Consider the following 26945-nt stretch of genomic DNA (forward strand, 5'->3'; position numbering starts at 1 on the left):
ACACTACCAGGCGGGGCGCCTTCCAGCGAATGCGTAAGACACGTGCTGCCATTTTAGAACTAAGTCGTTTGCATAACTTAAAGGATGCTTGGCGGACCCTGCACCCTAATATAGCAGGGTACACTTACTATTCTGCACCCCTTAAATTATGCTCACGAATAGACATGGTCTGGGCAACGGATAAGACTTTAGACTCTAGTATTGTAGAGATATGTCTCAGAGTCACTTCAGACCATAAACCCATTCTTTTTTAATTCAACATTACAGCGAATAAGCAAGGTCTAAGGATGTTCACATTCCCTAGATACCTCTATTCAGATTCATTATTTATTTTACAACTCAAAGAACATATTAATGAATTTATAAAAATTCATCTTAATTTTACCTTACCTATATTTGTTTGGGATGCCTGCAAGACTAGTATAAGGGGTTTTGTTCAACAATTTATTTTGAGACAAAATCTAGACTGTAGAAAACAGATTAAAAATATGACGACTAATATTTTGCTACTTGAAAATCATTTGGCAGAAGCTCTCCGCTAAGGATCGCAAAATATTGTTGAATTAAGATTTAAATTAGTGAGCCTTCAATCTGCTACAAAAAACACACTCAGAGAAAAGTTGTGTTAAACTTCATAAATACCATCTATCTCAATAGGAGAGTGGCGATAAAATTGGAAAAATCTTAGCATATAAAGTCGCTGATAAGAAGGCTAACTAACACATTATTTAAGGCAATTAAGGGATTGAATACTACTGTCTATAATCAACCGGTACAGATATCGGAGCAATTCGTCAACTACTATAGGAATTTGTATACCCCGGAAAATTACCCCACAAAGAACAGTATACAAACATATATTAATAATAATTTGACGAATGATAGAGTAATAGAAGGAAAGGAATGGGGCAATTGGTCGAAAACATCACTAATACAGAGATAAGACTTGCCATTGCCTCTCTTCCTTCTGGTAAGGCTGCGGGGGAGGATATGCTCCCTATAGAACTCTATAAAAATTGTATTGACAAATTACTTCCTCTTCTCAGCTTAGTTATTAATTCGATTGGGGAAACTGGAAAAGCTCCAAATTCGTGGAACACAGCTAAGATAGTATTTTTCTTGAAAAAGAACAAACCTTCGGATGAGTGTGGGTCATATAGACCCATTTCACTCATCAACGCGGACGCAAAAGCATTTGCGAAAATTTTAGCCACACGACTTGCTCCTTTCATGCCAAAATTAGTTAACACACAACAACATGGCTTTGTCTTGGGGAGGGATACCACAGCCCACGTAAACATGGCAATAACTGCTTTTGATGTAGCAACAACTAGCTCCACCCCACTCGGTATGGTATTGCTAGACACTGAGAAAGCATTTGACCGAGTGGGGTGGGACTATCTTTGGGCTGTGATGAAGGCACACGGTTTCAAGGGCCAATACTTAAGGTGGATACAGTCGCTATACGATCATCCCACCGCGAAAATTAGCTATGCAGGTATGACATCTTCCAATTTTACAATAGCTAGGGGCACTCTGCAAGGGTGTCCTTTGTCACCCTTGCTGTTTGCACTCTCTATGGAACGATTTATAAATGCATTACAGACTCAATCCAATATCATTCCTTTCGAATATGGTTTAAATACTCTTAAAATTACCGCATATGCGGACAATATCGCCATCTATTCTACTAATGTGAAAAAAGCTCTAGTAGGGATAACAGACGAGGCTAATAGCTTCGGGGTAATCTCTGGATATAAACTAAATATAAATAAAACACAAGTCATAGTGAATTATAAACCTCAGGCCCCTGTCCAAGGGATATGTAGGGCCGCTACATATCTGGGAGTTAAAATATCATCTAAAATTAAGGAAATAATCACGCTTAATTATGACTCTTTACTAAAAGAAGTGTCAGCCTCATTGAAAAAATGGCATAAGGTCCCGCTTAGTTTAGGTGACTGGATTAATCTAATAAAAATGAAAGTCCTGCCAAAATTTCTTTATTTATTTAGATCAATTCCTTTACGCGCTAATAATTTTTTTTTCAAAAACTAGATGTGATTTTCAGTAGTTATATCTGGGGATATAAAAAAGCTTGTAGATCAATTTCCCTGCTTAAATTACCAATCAATAAAGGAGGGTTAAATTTCCCTGATTTTAACCCCTTCACTGAGGCAGCTATTCCGCCGCAGTGCTAAGGGGCGGGGCGGAAGAGCGGCGGGCGCATGCTGGTGACGGAACCGCTCCGTCACCAGCGTCGGTTGCGCTGTGCTTATGACGGAGCGGTTCCGTCATGGCCCGCCCCGCTCAATAGAACGCTCCGCGCAGGCGCCGAATCCGCGCCACGCAGGCGTGCCGAGCGGGCCATGACGGAACCGCTCCATCATCAGCACAGCGCGACCGCGGCTGATGACGGAGCAGTTCCGTCATCAGCAGGGGAGGGGTTAAATTATACTTCTTTGCATCATTCTTTGGTCGCCTTCGTAGTTTGCTTAACTCTAATAATCAGTTTTATTTTTATCAGTTTATGTTGGGCACAGATTGCAATCAGTTCTTGGCAAGAGTCAATGACCCTAATTACTTTAAAAGGGTCAAGTTCAAGACTGCTAGGGAGTTAATCAGAATATGGAACCTGATTCTGACTATTAGTAAAACTTCCTTGTTTCATGCTAAATTACAGCTGTGGGGCAATCCGGGACTTCCTGGAATCTTTAGCGATGGTGCGGGGACCACTTGGGCAGACTTTGGTATTAATACTCTAGGGGACTTTTATGACTCTGATGGTTTCTTGGACTTTACAACACTTAAACTCCTTTATAATTTGAATGACTCTATGCGGTTCAAATACTTACAAATACAGGATTTTTTAGTCCGTAAGATGAAGGTGATAGAAGTCTTTGACTTGGATATTTGGACCTGTCTTTATTCCGAAAAGACGAAATCACTAATTAGCGAGGGCTATAAAGGTCTTAATCATCATAAGGCTGACAATTGTATAAAACTTGCTACAAAATGGACTACCAGATTGGGTACCAATATAACATCTAATCAGATTGCTGCTTCACTTTGTAGCATTAGTCGAGTGGTTCAGTCCTCTAGTTTAAGACTCCAATTATATAAAACGATATGTTTTTTGTATTATACCCCGTTAAGAATATCAAAATAGTCTCCAAACAATCTAGTAAACGATCGTTCCAAATGTCCCAAATGCGATCTAGTGGCGGCAGATCTAGAACATATGTTTTTTACATGCCCGGCATTGTCTGAATTTTGGTCCGGACTGGAAAATATTCTTAATCAGAAACAGATAATTTTTTCCCCCCTTTCAGTAACTACGGTTTTATTAGATATACAATCATTGAACTGCCCACACAAAGATCTAATCACTATTCTATTTGCGTGTGCTAGATTGACCATCGCCAGGGCGTGGATTTCCACGAAACCTCCGCATATCATGGAATGGTGGACACTGGTGAATGAAATTTATATCATGGAGCTAGCATTAGCTAAAATAAGGGGAGTGCGATCAATGATGAAACGAGATACAATTTGGGATCTTTCATATAACATAAATGTTACTTTAACCGTTCTTTTGCGTTTAATTGAAGATAAGGCTTAAATATTGTCAAGGCTGAAGAGTTATTGATTTCACGTGTTTTTATTATAAATTCTACGAGTGGCCGAACGTCTCTGAATTGTAGTAAATTGCACCGCTGTATGGATTTGTTATTATTTTATTGTTTAACTGTATGTTCTACTCAAATGAATTCTATTTTTTTTTGTATTTTCTCTCGTGTTGTCAATAAAAACAATTAAAAAAAAAGACTCTACCGACCCTTTCGGATCCGGACCGGGAGGAACTGGACGCGGGCCAGACGTTAGCCGAGGTTCGTATGGCCCTAGCCCGCTTGCCGCGTGCCAAGTCGCCAGGGAGTGACAGGTTCTCACCGGAATTTTACCATGAATTCCGGGACACACTGGCTCCTCTCCTGCTGCAAGTATTTTTTCGAAGCGTTCGAGAGCGGGGGTCTCCCACAGAGTATGGCACGGGGGGAAATTTGCATGACCCTTAAACCGGGGGGGCGACAAACATGACCCTTCGTCGTATCGTCCGATTACCATGATAAATACGGACGTCAAGATATTGACTAAACTATTGGCCACCCAGCTGGCACCCTATATGGAGCATCTGGTACACCAATACCAATGCAGATTCATTCCTGGGCGCAATACAGCCATGAACCTGAGACGCTTGAATCACATTCAGCATGAGGTACAGGGCAGGGAGGAACAGACGGTCCTGGTCTCCATAGATCTTGCCAAGGCGTTTGACACGGTCAACTGGGGCTACTTGCAGGAGGTCGTCCGGGCGATTGGCTTGGGGCCCAACTTTTGCCATTGGATTCGTATTTTATATAGTTCCCCTTGCGCCAGGGTGCGCCTGGGAGCCGCAAGATCAGAGGAGTGGCAGTTGGGACGGGGCACGAGACAGGGGTGCCCCCTCTCGCCACTACTTTTTGCCCTAGCGATAGAGCCGTTTGCCGTGAGGATTCGATCTGAGAGGAGGCCCTGTGGCATCCAGGTGGGAGTCACGTGCAATGTTCTGTCTCTATACGTGGATGACGCCTTGTTTTATTTGAAAGCCCCGAGGGAGGCGCTCCCGATGTTGCTGCACCATCTGGACCGCTTTGGCGAGGTGTGGGGCTTGAGGCTTAATCGTAGTAAGTCCCTGATCTTCCCTCTATCGGGTCTTGAATCTGTGCCCCTCGAGGCCTTGCCAGAGCTCGGGCTGAGCTAGGAACGGGAGAGTTTTCGGTATCTAGGTATACACGTGGCCTCTACAGAGGCGCAGTCTGTTAGTAACAAGGACCCCCTGATACGGATCAATATCCTGGGACAGGGTAAACAATGTATGAAAAATAACACTCCCAGGCATACAATACGAAAATTTACACAATAGATTAAACAAACAAACTAGTTCAGTTTAGTCGCTCTTCTTTGAAAACCTGACCCGTTGGCAGAGTATCCGGATGCAGTTGTTAGCTCATAGCGCTCACGGAGTAACGTGCGTTTGGCTTTTAAATTCCGCCGGACATACAGTCGATATCAAGACGCCGTTTTTGAGTTTTTGCACACCCGACCACGAGGCGAACACGACGTCATTGCTTAAAGTGCCCCGTTAAATTAAGGAGCCCTTTTATTGAACGGCTGCGGCATATTAACGCCCACCCTGCGCACGCTTTGTATTGTGAATTCATCAAAAGAAAAGAGAAAGGACTATAACTATCAGCAGGCGTCTCTTTTGATTTAGGATTCTTTTAATATATTATTGTTCTATGGTGTTGCTGAATCGACTAATTAGACCCCAGAGGAAAGGCATATCAAAATTTATAAAAGGGGACGTGACTGCGCCCTGGACCTAAATAACCCTACCATATAAATACATCATAGTCTCAGTAGATAAGAATCATAGCAGTGTCGAAGGATAAAAATACTACTTTAGAATTTTGATGGTATAAGTCCTGATGAAGACATAAATTGCATGTCGAAACGCGTCGACCGGATGCCATCTAACCTCTTTTTAAATCTTCATTTGTGAACACATATGTATCATTATATGGTTACTTTTATCAATTTTGAGCAATGTACTGAATTTTAATGTTTCTTTTTAATCAATTTAAAAAAATGTATTTTTTCTAAACTGAACTAGTTTGTTTGTTTAATCTATTGTGTAAATTTTCGTATTGTATGCCTGGGAGTGTTATTTTTCATACATTCTCTACAGAGGCGCAGTCACTGGCCCGCAATATAGACCGGGTGATTAAGTCCCTCCAGCAATCCGTGTCTTTTTGGAACACCCCACCACTATCTCTAATGGGGCGACTGGCCGTCACCAAGATGGTGATGCTGCCAAGGACGCTGTATGTTCTTCAGAACACGCTGTGTCCTCTTCCGCCTAGGATTTTTCGGACCCTGAACACACTGCTCACATCCCTGCTTTGAGCGGGTAAGCGCAGCAGAGTGGCTCTCCATACCGTTGTGCGCTCCTTTGAGGAGCGGGGACTAGAAGCCCCGCATTTCGATCTATACTACTACGCGGCGCAGCTCCTGCCAGGTGGTTTCCAGACGCAGATGTATGGGAAGCGCGATTACTAGCAGGGAGAGCGACGGTGCGGGAGCTTCAGATGGCGTTAATGCATGGGATGGATGCCGGGGCTACGTTACCCTACGTGGTGAGGCAGACAGCGGGAGTATGGCAACGATTCACAGAAAGAATCCTGCGCTCGGCGCCCTTTCATAGAGATCTCCCGATCTGGATACTGGCACCTATGGTAGAAATGGAACACCATATGTCCTTCCGTGAGTAGAGAGAGGGGGGCTGTGAGGTACTGGTTGATCTGTACCCGTCTGAGAGCTTCTTGACATACGAGCAGGTGGAAGAGACCTATGGCCTTAGTGGTGGACAGTATTTACATTATCAGGGATTGCGTGCCATAGTGCGCTCGGTCTGGCCTCAGTGTCCGGAGACACCTCCAATGACTCACACCTTACATATCCTTCTGTCCTGCGGCAGGGGCCGCAGGCTGATATCCTTGCTGTACGCAGCTATGAAGCGTGATTCCGTCCCAACGGTGCCGCCAACATGGGCGGCCTGGGAGGCGGACCTGGGAGCACCACTGGACCAGGGGCAGCGGAAGCGCATAGGGGCCTTGACACGGCGGGTATCATGTAATGCGCGCTTTAAGCTCATTCATTTTAACTTCCTCCACCGCACCTACCTCACTCCAAAGATGTTGAGCCGTTACTCGGTGGATAGAAGAAACAACTGCCCCAGATGTAGCGCGGAGGGGGCCGGATTCCTGAATCTGGCCTGGGAGTGCCCGTTAGTTGGGGGTTTCTGGGCAGGGGTTGTGGGTCACATAACCGCCACCACTGGCCTTCGGATCAAGCTAACACCCTTACATTGCCTGCTGGCATTAGTTCCTAAGCCGAGGAAACGGAAACTGTCATATAAATTATTGCAGCTGATGTTAGTGCTGACTAGGCGCAGGGGAGCTATAACGTGGATGGGACAGAGGGCCCCAGAGATGCGCATATGGCCTAGAGACGTGAGGGAATGGTCCCTCGCAGAGGAAACACACATGCAGAACACCAGGAGAGATGGGAAATTGCAAGATGACCTGCTGGCATGGCGAACCATGTGTATGACAGGATTGGCTACGGTAGGGCAATTCTCACACAGCGATTCCGAAGGGACCAGCGGCGAATTATTCTCAGCGCAAGAATCAGGGTCTGAGGGGGAGGAGGGGGGGACCCCTGAGGGGATTCTCGTACAGTGCATGGAGCTGGGCCTCGTTTGTTTCCTCATGATGACACTTTTCATTTGCTTGTTATTGTACTGTCCCTCGTGAACTTACGTATGTCAAGCTGTAGACCATGTCCAAGATGTGCCATAATGAGTCCGTCGATCTGTATACAAATGTTCTTTTTTTTATGCCTTTGGGGGGGGGGTTGCATTGTACACTATAAAACTGAAAATAAAGTTTGTAAAAAAAAAAAAAAAAAAATAGCAAATCTTATGTCTTCCAGGAGTCTTGTTTCCACCTCATCGGAGGAGTCTGACTCCCTTTCAGGCAGGATGTCGTGCCAAAGTTAGTACTTTAGATCAGGTTTTTAAATTTACCCTACTCTACTGGATATATGTCTTGCTGGGTAACCAAAAACTCTATGTTGCATTTGTGTTCCGGTAGCTACATTCAACTTGATATTTAGGGAGTATCATTGAAGAGTACTAGTAGACATGGGAGTCCCAGGGGGGTTAATTGAACTACTAGCTAGGTTACATGAAAACAACTGCTCACAGGTCAGGTGGGGTGGCGAAGGTGGGTTGACAAAGCGCATCCTAGTTGCAAGGGGGGTTCAACAGAAGTGCGTTCTGGCCCTCACATAGCTCACCCTATACATAAATTATGTGGTTGAGGAACTGACAAAGTGTAGTAACGATTCTCCTACTCTCAGTGGGGTTAAAACACCAATACTTCTGTTTGCAGACGATTCATTATTAATCTCCAAATCCCCGATGGGGCTACAAAATCATTAAATACATTTTTGTAATTCTGCAATCACAGGAGTTTAGAACTGAACGCTTCAAAAACTAAATTTATGGTTCTTAGTAAGTGTGTCAAGAAGAGCTGTTCAGTAATGGCTGGGAAGGAGCGTTAGGAATGGATCTTCAGTTTTGACTATTTGGGGGTGACCATGTCGGACCAACCAGGTAAATAAAGGAGCTCTGTGATATGTCATAGATCTAAGGCCATTGTGCGCTTTCAGAAGAACACATACGCGTGTTCAGTCTCCCCGGCGTTGGAAGCCTATTGAGTGAAGGCTCAAAGCACACATTATATGGAGCAGAAGTACGGGGATTTGACGAGGCTCACAGTGATGGAAAACACATTTGTTTGTTCACAATTCTCGGTCCCCGTAAGTACCCCTCTGGTTCCACCTTATTTTGACACAGGGATAAAAAGAGTTTCTGATCTAGCGCATTTAAAGCCAGCATGCCTGATTAACAATGGTAATCTGAGACAAAATCCTAACTTTACATCTTTCGATATTCACAAAAGGCATTTAGTAGTAGTAAAGTGAGGAATCCTAGCTTTACTACTACTAAATACCTTTTGTGAATACCAAAAGTCATAAAGTTAGGATTTTGTCTCAGTTTAGTAGTAGTAAAGTTAGGAACCCTAACTTTAATATAACTAAATGCCTTTTGTGAATACCGAAAGTCGTAAAGTTAGGATTTTGTCTCACATTACTTTTGTGAATCGGGCCCAGTATTATTTTGGATCCGTATCTGGACTACTCCGGAATTATCTGAATTATAGAGATTGCTTGATGGATTTAAAGAAAATGGACCGTGCTTTGGAGATACCTTGGTTAAGGTTTGTTTGCGACTTGTTTAAAAAATTGACTTTGAGCAGAGTGTGGGAGTTGCCCGAATTGCTGTTTAAGGCGGACACGCAGGTCTTAAAATCATCTTACTGGTCACAAGCGTGGCAAGAAATAACATTGAGGGGCACTATGGCCCTTCTCACAGAGCAGATCCTGGCATTCAAACCCATTCCTGTTTTTGAAAGTTATGTGGATTATATAACACAACCACTAGCCAAGAGTTTGTTTATCAGATTCAGAACAGGTTCTTTGCTTCTTTGGTCATTTAGCGAAAACTGGAATAGTACTTCCTCGCCTGATTCATGTCCAGCTTATGGCATGAATTTTGAGACTCTTGACCACATTATGCTTGTCTTTGATTCATATTGTGGTGTGCGTAGGAAATGGTTATGCCCGATCTGCCTGGCCTAGGCGGTACCTCACTTTAGAGAGGCTAAACACATTTTGACGACTGATGGATCTGGCCCGATTGTCTTTTCCGTGAGCCGATTTTCGTTCAATTTCTGGATTAAGCGAAATGACTGTAAATCCAGTAGTTTAATACATAGGTAGTCCTGTGAGAACCAATTTAATTATAATTATATTTGTATAGGCAAATTGTGTTTTATACAGCCATTATCGATTGGCCAGTCCAATTTGAAAGTACTTTTTATAATTTTATATTTTATAAGTTATCATGAATTTTATATATTTTTGTAAGCTAGAATTCGTTTTAATTAATAAAATAGATATGAAGAGATAGGACTATTAATCTGAGGGACTCTCTTGATATTTCGAAAAAGAAAACCAGCCATATTGGAATGGCACTGCGCGTGGGCTGCTGGGGTGTTTTATGATTATGTTTTAATGTTTTATGAGAGTATATTTATGCATTTTGAATGTGGGATGAAGCAAAACTGTTGCTGTATTACATGGATATGTGTGCCTTTGATGGTTTGCAACCGTATAAAGGATTTATGAATCTGGCCCATAGGCTGAACAGATTTTGAATGACTATGAGGTTTGTAAAGGGCTACAGGTACCAGGGCTAAATCTAGGGCCAGATGTGCGAAAAAAGTGGTCACAAACAATTTGGTTGCACATTGCATCCTGTATTTTTGCCATCAGTGAAGAATTTTATGAACTTATCTATATATATGTTTGTATTTTGAAGTGTGGATATCACCCCCTCAAATAATTTTGGGCTATCGATTTTCAGTCGATACGTGTTAAATTAGCATACCATATATGTCTTCCAGGAATCCCCGTACTATCAGATAGCTGCCTTCTGTGTCTGTTATAATGCAGACATATTTGAATGGTGAGCCTTTATGAACTGATATGGCAATCGTTAGAGTACATGTTATTTGATGAGATGTATTTTGCGTATTGCTGATTGTAGCAAAGTTACTGTCCACAGGGAGCAAGATGTGTCTTCTGCAGTAGGGTCAGAGTTATCTTATTTCTTTTCTGGTATGCTAATCTGGGTGTTTTCCTTGAATCATTAAGATTAACATCTTGATTTTATTTACATCACAATGACTTTTTACTTGGATAGTAATCAATTCATAAACAGACCTAAGTTTTAACAAGTAAATACAATCTTGATTTCATGTAGGATGCTTCATGAACACTTTGGAATAAACTTACAGATTGGTTCAGCCCTTCACATAACCTCTAGTCTTCTAGTTGCACCCTAACACTTACTGTGAATAAAGTCAGCAGATTCAGGTGCAATTTCATTATCTTTTCTTCCAATCATTGTGATGACTCACAGAACTCAGTGAGAATTGTAATTTGCATTATGTTTTCCTTTTAGAAACTGGTGTTATCTCATTTGTCATCAAAGAAGAGGAAGGTGCTGATCACCATGAAAATACAGATTTTGGAAGAAAAAGCACCAAAGGTTCCACAGGTAAATAATCAGTGTACCTTATTTCATAACAAAAACAAAGTAAACGTTAAAATGATTTGTTCTTAAAAAAGACTATCAAAGTTGTTTGGTTGAACTCTAATCAAAATGAAAGTGTTCATGAAGGAGAACGCTATGTATTTCCAATCATTTACCTAAAAATCCTAAACTGTTCACAAGAAACTCAAAGTCTACTCCCCGGTGGGATATTATTGTCATGATGTTCTTGTCATTGTACTGAACATTTTGTTTGCTTTCTTTTTAATAATTGCATAAACTGTGTCTTGTAAATTTGATCTTTAGTTTTCTATTACATTGAACAAATAATTTCGGGTATATTTTTGATTTCAACTAGAAAATATAGAAAACATCTATTTTGAGCGAATATATTATTTTGATTTTTTTTCTCCTTTAAAAAATCTTGAATGTGACATTTGTATAAGATTTGATATACACTACAGTTCCATAACTTAACATCCCTGTTTTGTATGAGGTCCCATCAACACCTCTCAAATTACATATACATGTGGCCTGAGAATGAGAAGCAGATACTATTCAAAATATTTTCTGAAAGAACTAGCATAATGACAAAGACACAAACAGGCTAATCCATGAGAATGGTAGTCGACCCGAAAAAAGCTACAGCACGTTCTGTATCTCTCAATTAGCCTTTGGCCTCACCAAGGCCGTTGTCATCTTCAGAGAAGTCTGATTCATCGTGTGAACTAGAAAGGTAAACCCAATAATCATCCTAGTTAGCATTTTGCCTATGTGCGTTAGCTTCCAGCGGCTGAAAGTGAACTGTGAAATAAATACAATATTTATTAAATTGTGCATTTATTGGATGCATACTTTTTCTGTAGTGTTTTTGTGCATTCTTTTAGAGGTTCAAATAGTAGGAATGTATTAAGCCAGGGGACCTGGCATCCACTTGGGATTCAGTGGCGGTCAACAGAAGTCAAAAGGTTAAAAACATCTGGGCAAGCATATTGCTGTGCCTTTTAGAAATAAAAAAACATTTTGAAAAGTTCAGACCTTCCCTTTAAAACTAACATTTTGATTAATGTAGTTTGTTATTGACTGGAATAAAATATTTCATCATTTATTTGTTTAATGTAAAGTATACTTTGTTTTGTACTTTTGTGTATTTTTTTGACATTCAAATAGTCGAGATAGCTTAGGCCACAGTCACTGGCTACTAGCAGTAGTTCAGTGGGTGTCCATAGAAGTCAGATCATTTAGTACAGCTGCTATAAACAATAGAAGGTAACTCAACACTTAACTACAGCCAGAGAAATACCTGATAGTGGCTTCCTGTCCAAGAGATACGGCCAACAAAAAGCCTGAATTTGTCCCAAACTAGATTAAGATGAAGACGTTCGCTAAAACAGCAGCATCAACTGCATCTGCAGAAGGCAAGCCTGCAGACAACACATCAACTGATCACCCCGACTCCACCTCTTTCACTAGTCATAACTGTGAACATAAAGAGAAAAATTCCATAAACTTAAATGACACAGTATATAAAAAGAAGTTAACTTCTGAAATGCATACATAGCCACAGACGTTATCACATCTGAAGTTCCAAATCTATCAATCCAAGGAGACAAAGGCAACTCAGGATTCAAGCTCTGTTTTCTCCTCATCATCCAATTGGTGTGTTTTCACCGACTTATCTGAATACCTTTAAGAATCTTGCCATATATGGCCCTGTCACATTCCATGAGCTCTTAAATAGGGCTGCAAAGAAAGTCAACTTTCAGACTACACTTTTCTATACGTTTTTTAGACTATCGAGACAAGACCTCAGGCTCGTTCCATTGATGCCTGGTTCCTTGTAACCCATGATGAATACCTTCACAACCCCTTTTTCTTTGGCTCTTGACTAAATGTATGGAGAAGACGTTCAGAACTCCTGACTCTTTTCCTAGGTGTCTGAAAGAGTTGGTACCAGCAAATTATTTTAGTGGTGGCAAAAAAGAAGTGTAATGCAACTGTCTCAACTTTTTTCAATTATTCTGTTAAAGAAAGCAGAAGATGGATCAGGTCGAAGATTTGACAGACGTCAGCAAGCATTGTAAAAGCAGCCAGCTTTTGAGCTTTCTTAAGTCGCTATGACCGTTCTAGGATTCAATGAGCCAATTGTTGAGTATCTCCCAAGAGAGGACTTCATGGAAGTAGTTACATAAGTGATATCAACTTCTGACAGACTCGTTGGTGTTGCAAGGACTACAGCAGACCTAGCTACTGTGGTTATTTTTCACGGTGTCTGTATGAGATGTAGTTTTTTGCTTAGAGTGGCATCATTGACCCCCCACAAGCTCAACAATAGATGCAATAGTTAATTTTTAACAAGTCATCTCTTTGTGGACCTGAGGTGGATGAAGACAAAAGCCGAGACCTTGAATGCCCATTGGGCTAGGGAAGAGAAAGGAGTTCACTCACATTCAGTTTAGATCCTTCAGCAAGGGTTTCCAGCATTTTCAAATGGATTTCTGAAAAAGGAAACAAATGGAAGAAAAAGCAGCAGCCCTTTCAGGAAGAAAACAATCTTTTAGAGGAACAATGGTGGTCAGCAGCCTTGGACTGCCTCCAAGAAGCCTCAATAAAATTCTGCTCCATCACAAAAAGGTATGGGGGATCACCAATGCAAAAGAATGTCACGATTCGCTCCCTGCGCACTCGTGCCCTCCACCAGGGGGCCTACTTGTGGGACTTTACACTGTTATAATAAGCTGCTGGACCCTCCGCTTCATGCACCTTTTTTTTTTTTTAAGAGTTTTATATAGCGCGAACTAGACCCGAACCGAATCAGGTATCAGAGCGCTTTACATATTTTCCAGTTACGTTACACTTTCATTTCAGGCACGGGGAGATTAAGTGATTTGCCCAGAATCACAGGAGGTTTTTGGCATCGTTACCGAGACTCGAACCCAGATCCCCAGGTCCGAGGTGGAGCTCCCTAGCCGTTAGGCCAACTCCTCTCCCTGACAGACTGACTTCCAGCCATTTTGACTATTTGGAAATACCCATCCCTTCCCAATCCATGCCAGGTTTTCTGGAAACCAGCCTGCTCATGCTTAAAGCCAGCCTGCTCGTGCCTGAAACACCATTACCTAGAATTCCCTGCTCACTGCTCCGTCTCCACCCCTGCAGGCCAAGGATGGGTGGAGGAATCCTGTACACTTGTGGCTGGCTGCTGCTAGCCTGCTCACACCTGATGCATATTATTACTGTGAGCTCTTTTAAGCCACAGCACCCTTCAGTCCAGCATTGGTCATTGTAGCTGTGTACCAACCCTTGTTTCCAGTGTTTCCTGAGCTTTTTATATATGCTTTCCAGTGTTTCCTGAGCTTTAGTTATTCCTTGTTCCTGAGCTGCTGCTGTTTTCTTTGTTCCTGAATTATCACTGCCTGCAGTGCTACCTTGACTCCTGAGCCTTAGCATTCCTTGTTCCTGAGCAGCAGCAGTTTCCCTTGTCCCTGAACCTGCACTGCTTGCAGTGCTACCTTGGCTCTTGAGCTTTTGCCCAGTTCTTGCTCCAGCACTGCCTTAAGTGCTACTTTGTGTTCTTGACTCCCGATCCAGCAAGAGTTCTAGTATACCCTTGTAGCCTTAACTGCTGAATATCCTTTTCCAGTCCCTGCCTTTCTTCCTATTTCCTTGGTTCCAGTTACTAGTTTGCTGTCTTTCTATTCCCACTGTCTTGCTTCTATTACCTTGTATGTTTCTTACTTGCCTTCTGCCAAGTGTGCTCTGTGATTTCCTTGCTTTCATGTTAAGCACTCTTCCTTGTTAGCTCCTTGTCTATCGTGCTTGTGTTTAGTTCTACCCATTGCTGTTACTGCCTTGCATGTTCCTGTTTGATTGCCAGGATCTGTGGGCACAGCTGACTACCTAAGTGGTGTTTCTTGTTCACTGTGAGAATTGTCTTTGAGTTACGTTTATAGCTTCACCATAGGTATCAGCTCCACAGACCCTGCCTTTGCATGCATATCCTACATGTGGGTATTTGTAGTGAGTATCTGTAACAACAATTGTGGGTGAGGAACTTTCTGAGCTTACCGTGTAGAGCTCCCAAGTGCTTTACCCCACATTCCCTTTATTGTTAATTTTGCTTCATATATATGTCTTGCACATTTGTCCTGGGTGTAGTTATTCTGAATGCTAAACTCCTCATGAGTGCCTGTCCTTTCTGAGTCTTAACCATCTTGTCCTTTTGTGCAGGCTTCCTCTTTGGGTCTTTTTCTCCTCTGACTTCCTGTGTGATTCTGGGGAGCGCTGTACTCCATGTTCTGCTTAAATTTTCTAACCTGTTGCCAGTTTTTGCCTAACTCCCTGACTGTGTTCAAAACATAGTCAAGGACAGTTCCTGACAAAGAAGTCAAAAGAATTGCAAGGAAAACAGCTTCCTAAACTTTAGGAAAGTGTTCAGCACTTGCACCAAATAGACATAACAGGACTTCTGTCAGGCCGAGTAGAAAAGCAATTCTTTATGGAAGAGGATGTCTCACACCAAATAGTGTCATGCTTCATCATGGGCATCCTCTCCCCACCTTGGTAGGATATACCAAACCGAGCGGACTCAACCTCCTCCAAGACTTGACGGTAGGAGGGAGTCCTTGAATAATCTAAAAATACCTATAGAGTTCCCAAGTTGTCACCTTTATTAGTGAGGACTCTAGGTATACTCTAGGTGTACTACCGGGCGGGAAAACCAAGTACAATGGCTCAAACCTATCCCATACTAGCCAACATGTTTCTGCCCACAGTAACTAGCCTACCTGGTCTGGGGCATTCATCAGGGGTCTAGGATCCCTACATTTAGAATATAGGCTCAGTTTGCCCTATATGGTAATGCACCAAGATTTATAGTCCATTCAAGATAGGGGGAGACTGTTTCTAAAATTAATAAGTTCGTAGTGGACAAACCAGAAGGTGGACAGTCAACAAGACTGTTTCTTGTTGCCCTCACACATCCCTAGGGGTGTCATGTTTCATCATCAGGTGGATGCTTCTCGTCGGGCCGGCACTGTAATGCCCTACAGGTCCTGCGAAGGGTCACTTTGGCGGAGATCTTTGGTTTTGGTTGCCGTATGTTGAGTGTGAGGGTGTCCTAAAGTGGGCTTATCAGTGAAGTATGGTGATAGTGAGCTAAAACTGGCTAGGGCAAGTCAGATTCAGCTTTTTTATTCTGGCAACTCCCCTGTCAGATTTAAAAGAAACTTTGCTACTTAAAAGTTCAAATGATGTTCCCTATTAGCTAGTGGGATATAGTGGAGGTCGACATGTTTCGCACCTAATGATCAAAAAATGATCTGCAGTGCTTCCTCAGGAGCAGGGCTAAGTTGCCTTCCCCACTTTAAAATAACATGTTTAGTAACCCATAACTGGGTGGTACCTGTTTGTTGTGTGATGAAAGTGATTGTCCAACTTGCAAGAGATAAGAAAAATTGCACAAAGGAAATGATAACAAATGCATTTCAATTCAATTCAATTTTTTTAAAATATTTGGATCTCCAATAAGGTCCACATAAAATATGCATAAATATTATTACATAATAAATGTAATAAAACATAAGGACAATTCATTTCTCAGTCCATTAATAAATATCAAAAGCCTTCATAGCTTGTCTTAGATGTTCCCTTACATGGCATAAATGGATATTGTCAATTACCCTAATGAGTGGGACAAATAGGGTTCTCAGTATTAAGACCAATAAGCAGCAACAAAGTCCCAAAAAACCTCTACCAAAACATGTGGCATAACTTTAGGTCCATACTAAACAATAGCAGCTTTGTGATAGAATCAGTGTAGGATAATGTACATCAAATCAGTTGCTTGGTAAAAAACAGAAAAGTGTTCTGAGACAATCAACGTATTTGGATAAACAATACATTTCCCTTTTACAACAAAACCTAAAAAACTAAATATAATCTAATATTGTGTGAAAACGCATTAATAGCAGCAACTACATATGCCAATTCCTAAAACATTACACAGCAACATATAGTAACAGCTTCTCTAGAAAATCTATTTTGAATTAGCAGCAAGAGAGTGGGAGTAATAGAACATATCCCAGTTGTGCAAAGAACAGTTGAATAGCAACCAATACATGTTTAAATACAATCCAAAAAAGTAGAGAGTACTAAGACTCCATAAAAAGACACCAAGGCCCAGAGATTAACAGCATAATTAGAGGGAGAGCCATGTGTCTATTAGTAGAACCCATTTAAAAGGATATATAGAAGGTTAAAATATATTCATAAAAGTTGAATAGTTTTACACGGTGCACAGACATAATATCGACTCCAAAATATCGTTTGGACAGAATATCGAGTTTTAAATATCGTTTGGAGAAAATATCGACTAGACAGAATATCGACAGCCAAAATATCGTTTTTAAGGTAAGTGAAGTAATATCGACTGTAAATAATATAGACAGTGAAAATATCCAAGTATATAATCTAGATAGTAAAAAATATAGTTTTTTAAATAATATTTAATTATTTATAGTGTTTTTATGTTATAATATGTGTGAAAAGTGTTTTTATTTTATAATTATTTTTAATTAATGATTTTTTTAATTATTGTGTAATTTTATTCTGTAGCGGGTTGTGGGTTTATAGGGGAATAGGGTGGGAAGTAATTTAATTATAATTAATTAAATCTGTAAATGTATTAATTGGTAGTAATAATTAATTAATTGGTAATTAAATAATATATGTTAATTATTTAAAATTTAATTGGTAATTAATTTAATTTAATTGATTAATTGCTAATTATGTAAATTAAAATAATGTATTTTCTGTAGCGGGTTGTGGGTTTATAGGGGAATAGGGTGGGAAGTAATTCAATTAATTGTTAATTAAAAAATATTTGTTAATTAATTAAAATGTAATTGGTAATTAATTTAAATTAATTGATTAATTGCTAATTATGTTAAATTAAAGGGGTATTTTTAGGGTTCAGGGTCAGTTTTTAGTTTTTGGGTAAAGGGGTATTTTTAGGGTTCAGGGTCAGTTTTTAGTTTTTGGGTAAAGGGGTATTTTTAGGGTTCAGGGTCAGTTTTTAGTTTTTGGGTAAAGGGGTATTTTTAGGGTTCAGGGTCAGTTTTTAGTTTTTGGGTAAAGGGGTATTTTTAGGGTTCAGGGTCAGTTTTGGGTTTTTGGGTAAAGGGGTATTTTTAGGGTTCAGGGTCAGTTTTTAGTTTTTGGGTAAAGGGGTGTTTTTAGGGTTCAGGGTCAGTTTTTAGTTTTTGGGTAAAGGGGTATTTTTAGGGTTCAGGGTCAGTTTTTAGTTTTTGGGTAAAGGGGTATTTTTAGGGTTCAGGGTCAGTTTTTAGTTTTTGGGTAAAGGGGTATTTTTAGGGTTCAGGGTCAGTTTTTAGTTTTTGGGTAAAGGGGTATTTTTAGGGTTCAGGGTCATTTTTGGGTTTTTGGGGTACATATACAATATTGCCTATTATTTAATTAAATTTTGTTACTATATATATATATATATGTTTTAAGAAATATGATTAAAAAAATATTAATTTTTTACTTTCATTAATTATTTAATTATTAAAAGTTATTTTAAGTATTGTTAATTATATTTTAGTAATTAATTTTTTATATTAATGTAATTAAACATTGTTTTTAGTAAAGTCGATATTTTTTACAACGATATTTTTGTAAACGATATTTTGTACTCGATATTTTTGTACTTACCTGTTTGTACATATAAACTCGATATTTTGGTTGTAGATATTTTTTCCTCGATATTTTGGGTAGTCGATATTTTGGTAGTTGATATTATTTCAGTGATCCGTTTTACACAGACTGCTTCGTTCTTCAGGCAAAAGAGAAAGTCATGGGTTGTAAAAACATCGGTCGAAGCCAACACGACGAATTATAACCAATGCTAGACAGACAAACAAGACATGATCCAGGTTCTGAATACTCAGCTCACAAAAGTTGCAAATGTTTCCATTTTTCATGCAATGGGACCAGTTTGCTGTTAAGTTGTTTAAAGGTAAAAGATTCATTCGACATAGGGTAAGCCGTCGTCGAAATCCATGTTCTAGGTTCCAAGATAAATATTTCTGATACATTCTCGGTGAATTCGACCTGGCTATTTTATTTTTTTTTATTTTTTTTATTTTATTTATGCATTTTCAAAAGTAAAAGAAAAAAACATACATTTATCCAGATTAAAGCATTGGTACAGCATGGGCAGGACAGAATAATACAAAAAAATTCACTTTTACAGATCTTGGTATTGCAAAATATGATAGTGCAGAGATACAGACATGGCAGTTATTAAAAGTACCTTTTGTAGCCGTAGCAGCTAGCTTAATCTTCCAAGTCGTAGCAGGCATCAAATGTCAGTTATTGATAGCAGATAAGACGTAAGTGGCCCCCAAATTTCTCGGGGCTTAGAATTTGTAGGCAATTCCTCAGCTTAACAAGTGAGCTGATCTCAACAGTAAGTCAGGTCCTGCATCCACAGTTTGGTGGTAGGGGCCGGCCTGCCTCCCCAGCATATGGAGACTCTGCGCTTCACCCGTAACAGTGCTATAGATACATGCTTCCTATTAGATGCCTTAATCTTAGAGACAGTACCCAGCAGGCATACTTGTGGGCTACATTCAATCGGACCCTCTACCATCCGGCATAACATTTGTGTGACTGAATTCCAATACTCATGCACTTTGGGGCAATCCCAAGCTAGATGACAAAAATTAGCACCAGGCACACCGCAGCGTTTACAATTGTCAGCATCTCGTAAGCCATATTTATGAAGTTGAGTGGGAGTGTAGTACAACTGATGCAAGTATTTAAAGTGCACCAACCGCAAATTACCATTCGCTATCAGCTGACCCTTTAAGACACATCCCCAGCAGCTACCTGCCTCTGCGATGCCTGGTAGAGTTAAGTGACCAGCTTGGCTCTGGATGTATTGGTATATATAAGTTGTAGTGCTTCTAGTGTCGGTCGCTCTGAGGGGAATTGTGGATAGTGCGCACGCATAGCGGAGCGCAGCCTAGTGTAGACAAAAAGATGCATGGCGGTAACAGTACCCCGGGCGCTTATATTATCTCAAGTTATAAATTGACCTCCAGAGAATACAGTCTCCATTGTGGACATCTCCATATCCCTGAGGGTCTTTAATGTGCTTGCGTCCCCAGTGGCAGAGAGATCCGAGTGATGCAGCAGCGGCCTGCTGGGCGCGTCCAACGGCAACCTCTGCGCACGCTTGCCCAGTTCATGCTAAGCCCTAGATGTGGTTTGTATAGTGTCGAACTCCCCTTTTCCGAAGACCGTTTGTCTGTTAACAATCATGGCTTTAAGCGGTAGTGGGTGCACAGCACCGGCCTCGACCGCTACATCCCTTTACCTCCTCTAAGCATTTTGCCAGCCCACCTGAGGTTGGTGAACCCGGTTCCTGCGCCAGGGAGACCACTAGCTGAGTGTCATCCGCGTAAGAAATGATCTTAATGCCAAACGGACGGACAACCTCAGCCAGTGGTCTCATGTAGATGTTAAAAAGCGCAGGGCTTAGGGAGGAGCCCTGCGGGACTGCACACCTTAGCGGCCTGCTTGTGGATACTGTGTCTCCATCAAAAATTTTAAAGGACCTGTCGCTCAGAAAAGATTTGAGCCATAGCCATGCTCCGCCAGCTATTCCGACATTCGAAAGACGGCTCAGCAGGGTGTTGTGGCTGACCGTGTCGAATGCCGCGCTTAGGTCAAGGAGGATCACTGCCACTGATCCCCCTTGATACAGGATCTTTCTGGTTTCCTCGGTGACTATCAGCAGAGCGGTCTCTGTCCCATGTCTGGGTCTAAAGCCTGTCTGGGTGGCATCTAACAGCTGGTTATTCTCGAGGAAGTGCACCAGGTGGGTATTGATGTGCCTAAACATATGACCAGGAGATCGAATCAAAAGCTTTGGCAGCGTCGAGTAACACCGCCACCGCCGGTAGAGTGAGCTTCAACACATGCATCAGAGCAAATAGCGTGCGCATGTTGTGCGACGTGGAGCTGGTTGGGACAAATCCAGATTGGTCAGGAAGCACCATAACAGGAAGAAGTAGTTGCAGCCTGTTTGCCAAGACCTTTTCTAATAATTTTACATCCGTATTGGTTCGGGATAAGGGTCTATAACACTCGCAACCATCCGGTGACTTCCCAGGTTTTAAGAGTGCAACGATTGGAGCCTCGCGCAGGGTTGGTGGTAAACATTGGGTCTCATATGCCTCCTCGAATAGCTGAAGGAGGCATGGAGCCAGCTGGTCAATATACTCTTTATAAAACTCAGCTGGTAACCCATCAATGCCCGCAGCCTTCCCATTAAGCAAATCCTTAACGGCATCCCGCACTTCGCCCAATGTGAGCGGATGCATCAGAAACTCTTGTTGTCCTCTCGACAGCCATACTAAGGCAATGTCGTCCAGATATTGTTCAAGCTACGCTGCATCTGCGCTCGGTCGTCGAGCATACATCTTGGTGTAGTAATCCGCAAACGTGTGCGTATAGTGGTATCATAATATGTGCCATCATCTGTACAAATCGCCTGAACCATATATGCTTTAGAACGAGGTTCCAGTGTACGGTTAGCTAATATTCTCTCCGGACGGCCACCTTATCCATAATAACGTGCTTTCCAGCAGCGTGACGAATGATTAATCTCTTGATCAGCTGCTTCATTATATTATATGATTTTCCCCTCGATAAGGGCCAGGGTATTAGGATCAGCCTGAGCGTCATATTTGCGTTCTAAGTCCTGCAATTCGCGCTTGAGAGCGGACATCGTGCGACACAGAGATTTTAAAACCCCTGCTTAAAGACTAATACATGCCCCTCTAATCGTGACTTTGAATGCTTCCCATAGCATCGCCATGGTTTGGACGGACCCAGTATTAAAGGAAAAATAGTCAGATATGGCCTCACGAATTCCTTCCCGAAAGACCTGATCTATCAACGAGGTCGCCTGCAGCCGCCATCGAAAAGGAGGTAGAACTCGGAACGGTAGCAGCATGTTAAGAACCACCGGTGAGTGATCTGACAATGTTCTGGGCAAGTGTTTAATCTGTGTAGTCCATGTGCAGACCTCTTGCGTGTCCAGCCAGTAGTCAATGAGCGACCAGGACTGTCGAGCAGATGAATGACATGTACCCTCTCTAGTGTTTGGGTGCCTCAACCTCCATATGTCTGTAAGGCCTAGGGACCACATGCCATCTCGCACTGATACAGCAGCCCTCCGGGATCTCCCGCAGTCACCCGATCCACTGTAGGATTTAACACCACATTAAAATCACCCCCACATATAATCGCTGAGGAGTGCAACTTACAAAGCTTGCTCCAGAGCATATAAAAAAAGGCAGGGTCATCAACATTAGGCCCATACAGGTTCACAATAGTCAGCCGCGTGTGATAAAATGTACCCTGCACTATAATATAACGCCCTTCCTCAAATTCCTCCACATGCGTCGGTTAGAAGGGAATACCTTTCTTTACCAAAATCATAACCCCTTTTGCATGAAGAATATGGGGCAGCCAACCGTACCCCGGCACATCTAGTGGCCACATGTGAGACTGCCCACTTAGTAAGATGTGTCTCCTGCAACAAGGCAAGTTGGATGCGGTGCCGATCTAGATAAGACAACACCTGCCGTACTTTCTTAGCGTTATTAAGCCCTCACACATTCCAACTCAACCAAGAGATTATAGAGCATTTGGGGTCAACCATGTCTGGAGAGTCTATGAAGAAAAGTCTGCATCTGCGTCTTGAAAATATACATAATAGACATCATATCCTGCCAACATACCATAATCCATGCTATCATAGGAATGAAGTGTTCCCCAACAGTCCCCCGCTCCCACTTCGGCATTGAAATTGTGCCGTGCATGAACCCTCCCTAAAACTGAACAGTAAGTGACCATTAACATCCATGCATCACATTTTATGAAATAGGGGATACAAAACAGTAATCCCACAGGGGCTCTTGAATGGGCCCAACCAAAACACAGAACCTTTTGGGGAATTCCATTACTGTGGGTCGCTAGTAGCTCCTGGCCCCCCGTATAACAGGGTGGGTCGGGATTCATATATATAGGCTAACCCACCCACGACCTGGCATTAATTAGCAAGGTTACACCACATAGAGCACATACTGAGATAACAGCTATCATGAAGTTCCCCACCTAGTCAGGAACATAAGAAAAACAGCATTAGCATGCACGGAGGAATGTTCATGTTAACCTGAAAAGTCCTATAATTGTCCATCATAGTTCAGGAGCTATGTCATCTTTGAGGATAAACCCAACATACTACATTCAATAGCCCTACAGAGCAAGAAGAACACAACAACAAAATACAATACACAGCATAAATCTCACGTGTTCATCCCTCTGAGTTGGAGTTTGCATCCCTCTCCTGCCGCGTCTCCTGACGCTCGATCCTACGTACATATTGAAGCACTTCTTTAGGTGTTGTGAAGATACGCGCCTTCCCGGCATGTTGAATTCGTAGTCGGGCAGGGTACAGCATTGCGACTGTATGTGTAGTTCCTGCAGTTTTTTCTTGACCACGTGGAACCCTCGGCGCGCCTGTTGCACAGCGACGGTGAAATCGGGAAAGCGCTCCACCTTCATGCCTTGATATTCGAGTTTGCCTTTTTCCCTGACCAGACGGAGTGCTGTGTCCCGGTAGTTCAGAAGTCTAGCAATTATGGGACGAGGCGGGGCACCAGGGACCGGTCAGGCAGCTAATGAAAGGTGCACCCTTTCTACAATGAACACTTTTGAGAAATGTTCGGCTCTCAGCAAGGTCGTAAGCATCGTTTCAACATACAACTTCATGGGCCCGATGTTGGTGGATTCTGATATGCCCGTTATGCGGAGGTTATTTCTGCGAGAACGGGCTTCAATGTCCTCATTCTTTGCTCTGATGACCTCCAGTAGCTTCTCCATGTTGGTACAGGATGTGCCGATGACTCCCACGCGATCTTCCGTGGTCGAGATGCGCTGTTCTGCCTCCGCGATCTGTGACCCTTGCTTGTCGATCTTGGTTGCCATGGTATCCATGCGCCAATTGAGGTGATCAGTTTTGGCGCCGATAGACTACAGACTCTGTTGCATGCTGAGCATCAAGCGCTCCAGTTTCGGATTCACTCCGGGTTCAGGAACGGGGTCAGTGTCTGAAGCGTTTGAGGCCTGTGATTTGGAGAGTTTCTTAGCTTCAAAATGTAGCTACCTTTGCTGCTTGTCCGTCTGCCCCATAATTAGCTACTGTCGCACGCCAATGCAATGGGCTGGGGGCGTCACGCAGAAAGTAGAGCACAGGAGGGAGTTCTGCAGTGATGTGAACTGAGAGCTGTGTGTGTCACTATGGCCCAATGCCCCGTCTACTCCCAGCGCCAGTAAGGGAGCAAGAAACTGGTAGCGTGGTGGATGGTTCTGCATCAGTGGCGGATATACAGAGGAGGTAATGACTTGGCACAGCAGTGGGGCATAGACCGTAATGTATTCACAAGAGGGGATCAGCACCACACATCACCGCCAGTCCCACAATGATGGCCGCAGCTCCCGCTCCAGCAAGGTTCAGTCCAGCGATGCCCTGCAACCTCCAACGGGCACAGAGTGGAGACGCACCAAGCGGTTGCAAGATGCAGCTAAGTACGTAGTTGACCGCAGGAGCTATGCCGATATTCAGAGCTTGAAAGTGATATCCCCAGTATCAACATCAGCTATGGGGGCAGACCTGTGCTTCTGTGAAGGCCGCCACCAACCACTATTCAAACATAGGCCCGCATGCAGTCAGACCTGCAGCCGCCCCCAAGGAAGGTTGCATCGCCGAGGCAGGCGGGAAAGCCGGTCACGCTAATACCGCAATGCGGGGGCCGCCGACTATCGCTAATTAGAAGCCTCATGACGAGCAGAGGCGCGCCCCAGAGCCCCGGTAAGCTGCAAAATGTTCAGTGAGTTGGGGCGCGCTGCACACAGGGCCGCCGCCCCCAGGCCGCCAACAGAGACCTCAGCCTCTCAGCCACAACAACGGCAGGGGACACACCGCAAGCAGCTCACCTTGCCGATCTTCTTTCCGAGATAGCGGCCTTCCCGCGTGTCCCAGGTTCACCGTTCAGCCAGCGCTATGATCTTAATATCGCTGGGTGGGCTCAGTGCAAACAATTCACCCTGCCGATTAGAGAGAAAGTCAGTAGTCTGCATTCTCCGGGGCCGCCATCTTGACTCCAGCAAGGTCCGACGAATTATAAGCGGTTAAGGGCGTCCAATAGTTATCACAAAAACCACAAATCAGTCCTCTCTGCGCCCGGAATAGCGACTAATCATTTTTAGACGTGGATGGTGCCAAAATTAGCGGATGGTAGGCGGATTGTAATCCCACCAGCAGAGCTGCACTAAAGTGCGCCCATCTTGCTCTGGGCTCTCTAGTGCTCCCACCTGGCTATTATCTTTAACCTCTCTATAGAAATACAAAATGTAATATCTCTATTATAGCTGATCTTACCACTTGTAGTTTTTAAAAAGAATTTACATTTTGAAAGCGGTAGGGTGATCACTGATCTTCTTTTACACAGAAAACGTTTAGTGCCAGAGAGAAATCATGACATAGGGATATTTACCTACTATACCACCAAAAATGTCTTGGTACCTGAAACCTCTTAATGTATAACACTCGCTATTTTTTTAAATTATATCCCCAATGCAAAACTCTAGTTAAACCTTGGATATAGGTGCTTATCAAGCCAAATTCCAATCTAATTGCAGCTGTTGGGCCTAGCTCGTTGAAATTACATAATTTACTTAAAATTTGGCCTTCAATCCTATCCAAAAAAATCCAGTCCTTTACAGGAATTGATTCAATAGCATAAAGCAAAGTCAGAGGGATTTTTGCTTTAAAAATCGTAAGCAGATGTAAAAAAAAATGCCTTCAACCCATTGCTCTATAAAAAAAAATACGGAAACAATTTGCATGAGATGCCGCTTTACAAGAACTGTGTTCGATATGAAGTTTATTCTTCGTACTGCCCGCTATTAATTTCCCTAAATAGAGAAAGGAATCCACCACCTCCAACTTTTCATGACCAATTTGCCACTTAAAATTACATGATTTTCTACTTATGTTACATTTCATGATTAAAGTTTTACTTTTTGAAACATTTATTTTCAAGAAATGTGCCACCGTGTAATTCTGTAATGATATCAGCATTTTATTCAGCCCATTAGGGGTTAGGTCCATCACTGCTGTATTAGCAGCATACAGAAGACATGCAAAAGAACGGCTGCCTATCTTTGGTGCATCTCCCTCTAAATCAGAAAGGCATTCGGGTAAGCCTGCTATATATAAGGAAAAAAAACAGCGATGCTAATAAACAGCCTTGTTTCAGGCTATTTTCTATAGGTATTACAGATGATATGCCTTGATTTCCTCGCATTAAAACCTGGCACAAAGTTTGAGCATGTAGGGCAATAAATAAAGCTAGCAGAGGAGAGGGCACTCCCATTATGTGCAATTTTCTCCATAGTAGTGGCCGGTCTACCTTATCAAAGGCCGTTGAAAAATCTACAACGGCCGTATACACGTTTGACTCACGAAAGATCGTGTATTTCTCCTCAATTAGTTTCAACATGGAGATGTTATCCAAGGTAGAGTTATTTTTCCTAAAACCTGCTTGCTCTATAGGGAGGACCTTCTTCTCCACCACCCTTTCAGTGAGGTGATCAAGAATCCTAAGAGTACATATTTTCCCCACCGCATCTAATAAGGCTATTTGCCTGTAGTTACCCGGATGATGTCTAGGGCCCTTTTTGTACAGAGGGATTAAAATACTTCCAGACCAAGATGGGGGTGTCTTCCCCTGAGAGTAGCAAAAAATCAAACAGTGGAGTCAGGTAAGTGGCCCACAACAGTGGTTCCTTTTTAATTACTGTCATGGGAATTTCATCAGGACCCATTGCTCCTGAGGCTCTCATTTGTTTTAATAAATCCTACCACTTCACTCATTGATTGCGCATAGCTGAATACAGGGATTTCGAGCGAATAGGGTAAAGAGGGGACAGAGCTGGTAGAGTCAGGATTCGCAGAGTAGAG

The 26945-nt window shown here is 42.4% G+C and overlaps 1 protein-coding gene across 2 annotated transcripts in view; it reads left to right on the top strand.

The window, feature by feature from the left end:
* LOC144763332 (uncharacterized) overlaps positions 1-26945 on the top strand; it is a 331587-nt gene that overhangs the window by 246203 nt on the left and 58439 nt on the right. For both annotated transcript variants that reach the window (XM_078648819.1, XM_078648820.1), the window contains exon 4: positions 10754-10849. In XM_078648819.1, the coding sequence (XP_078504945.1) occupies positions 10754-10849 (96 nt within the window). The remainder of the gene's footprint in view (positions 1-10753; positions 10850-26945) is intronic.

This window comes from Lissotriton helveticus, chromosome 6, assembly GCF_964261635.1.
Source record: "Lissotriton helveticus chromosome 6, aLisHel1.1, whole genome shotgun sequence".
In the NCBI taxonomy this organism is placed as follows: domain Eukaryota; kingdom Metazoa; phylum Chordata; class Amphibia; order Caudata; family Salamandridae; genus Lissotriton; species Lissotriton helveticus.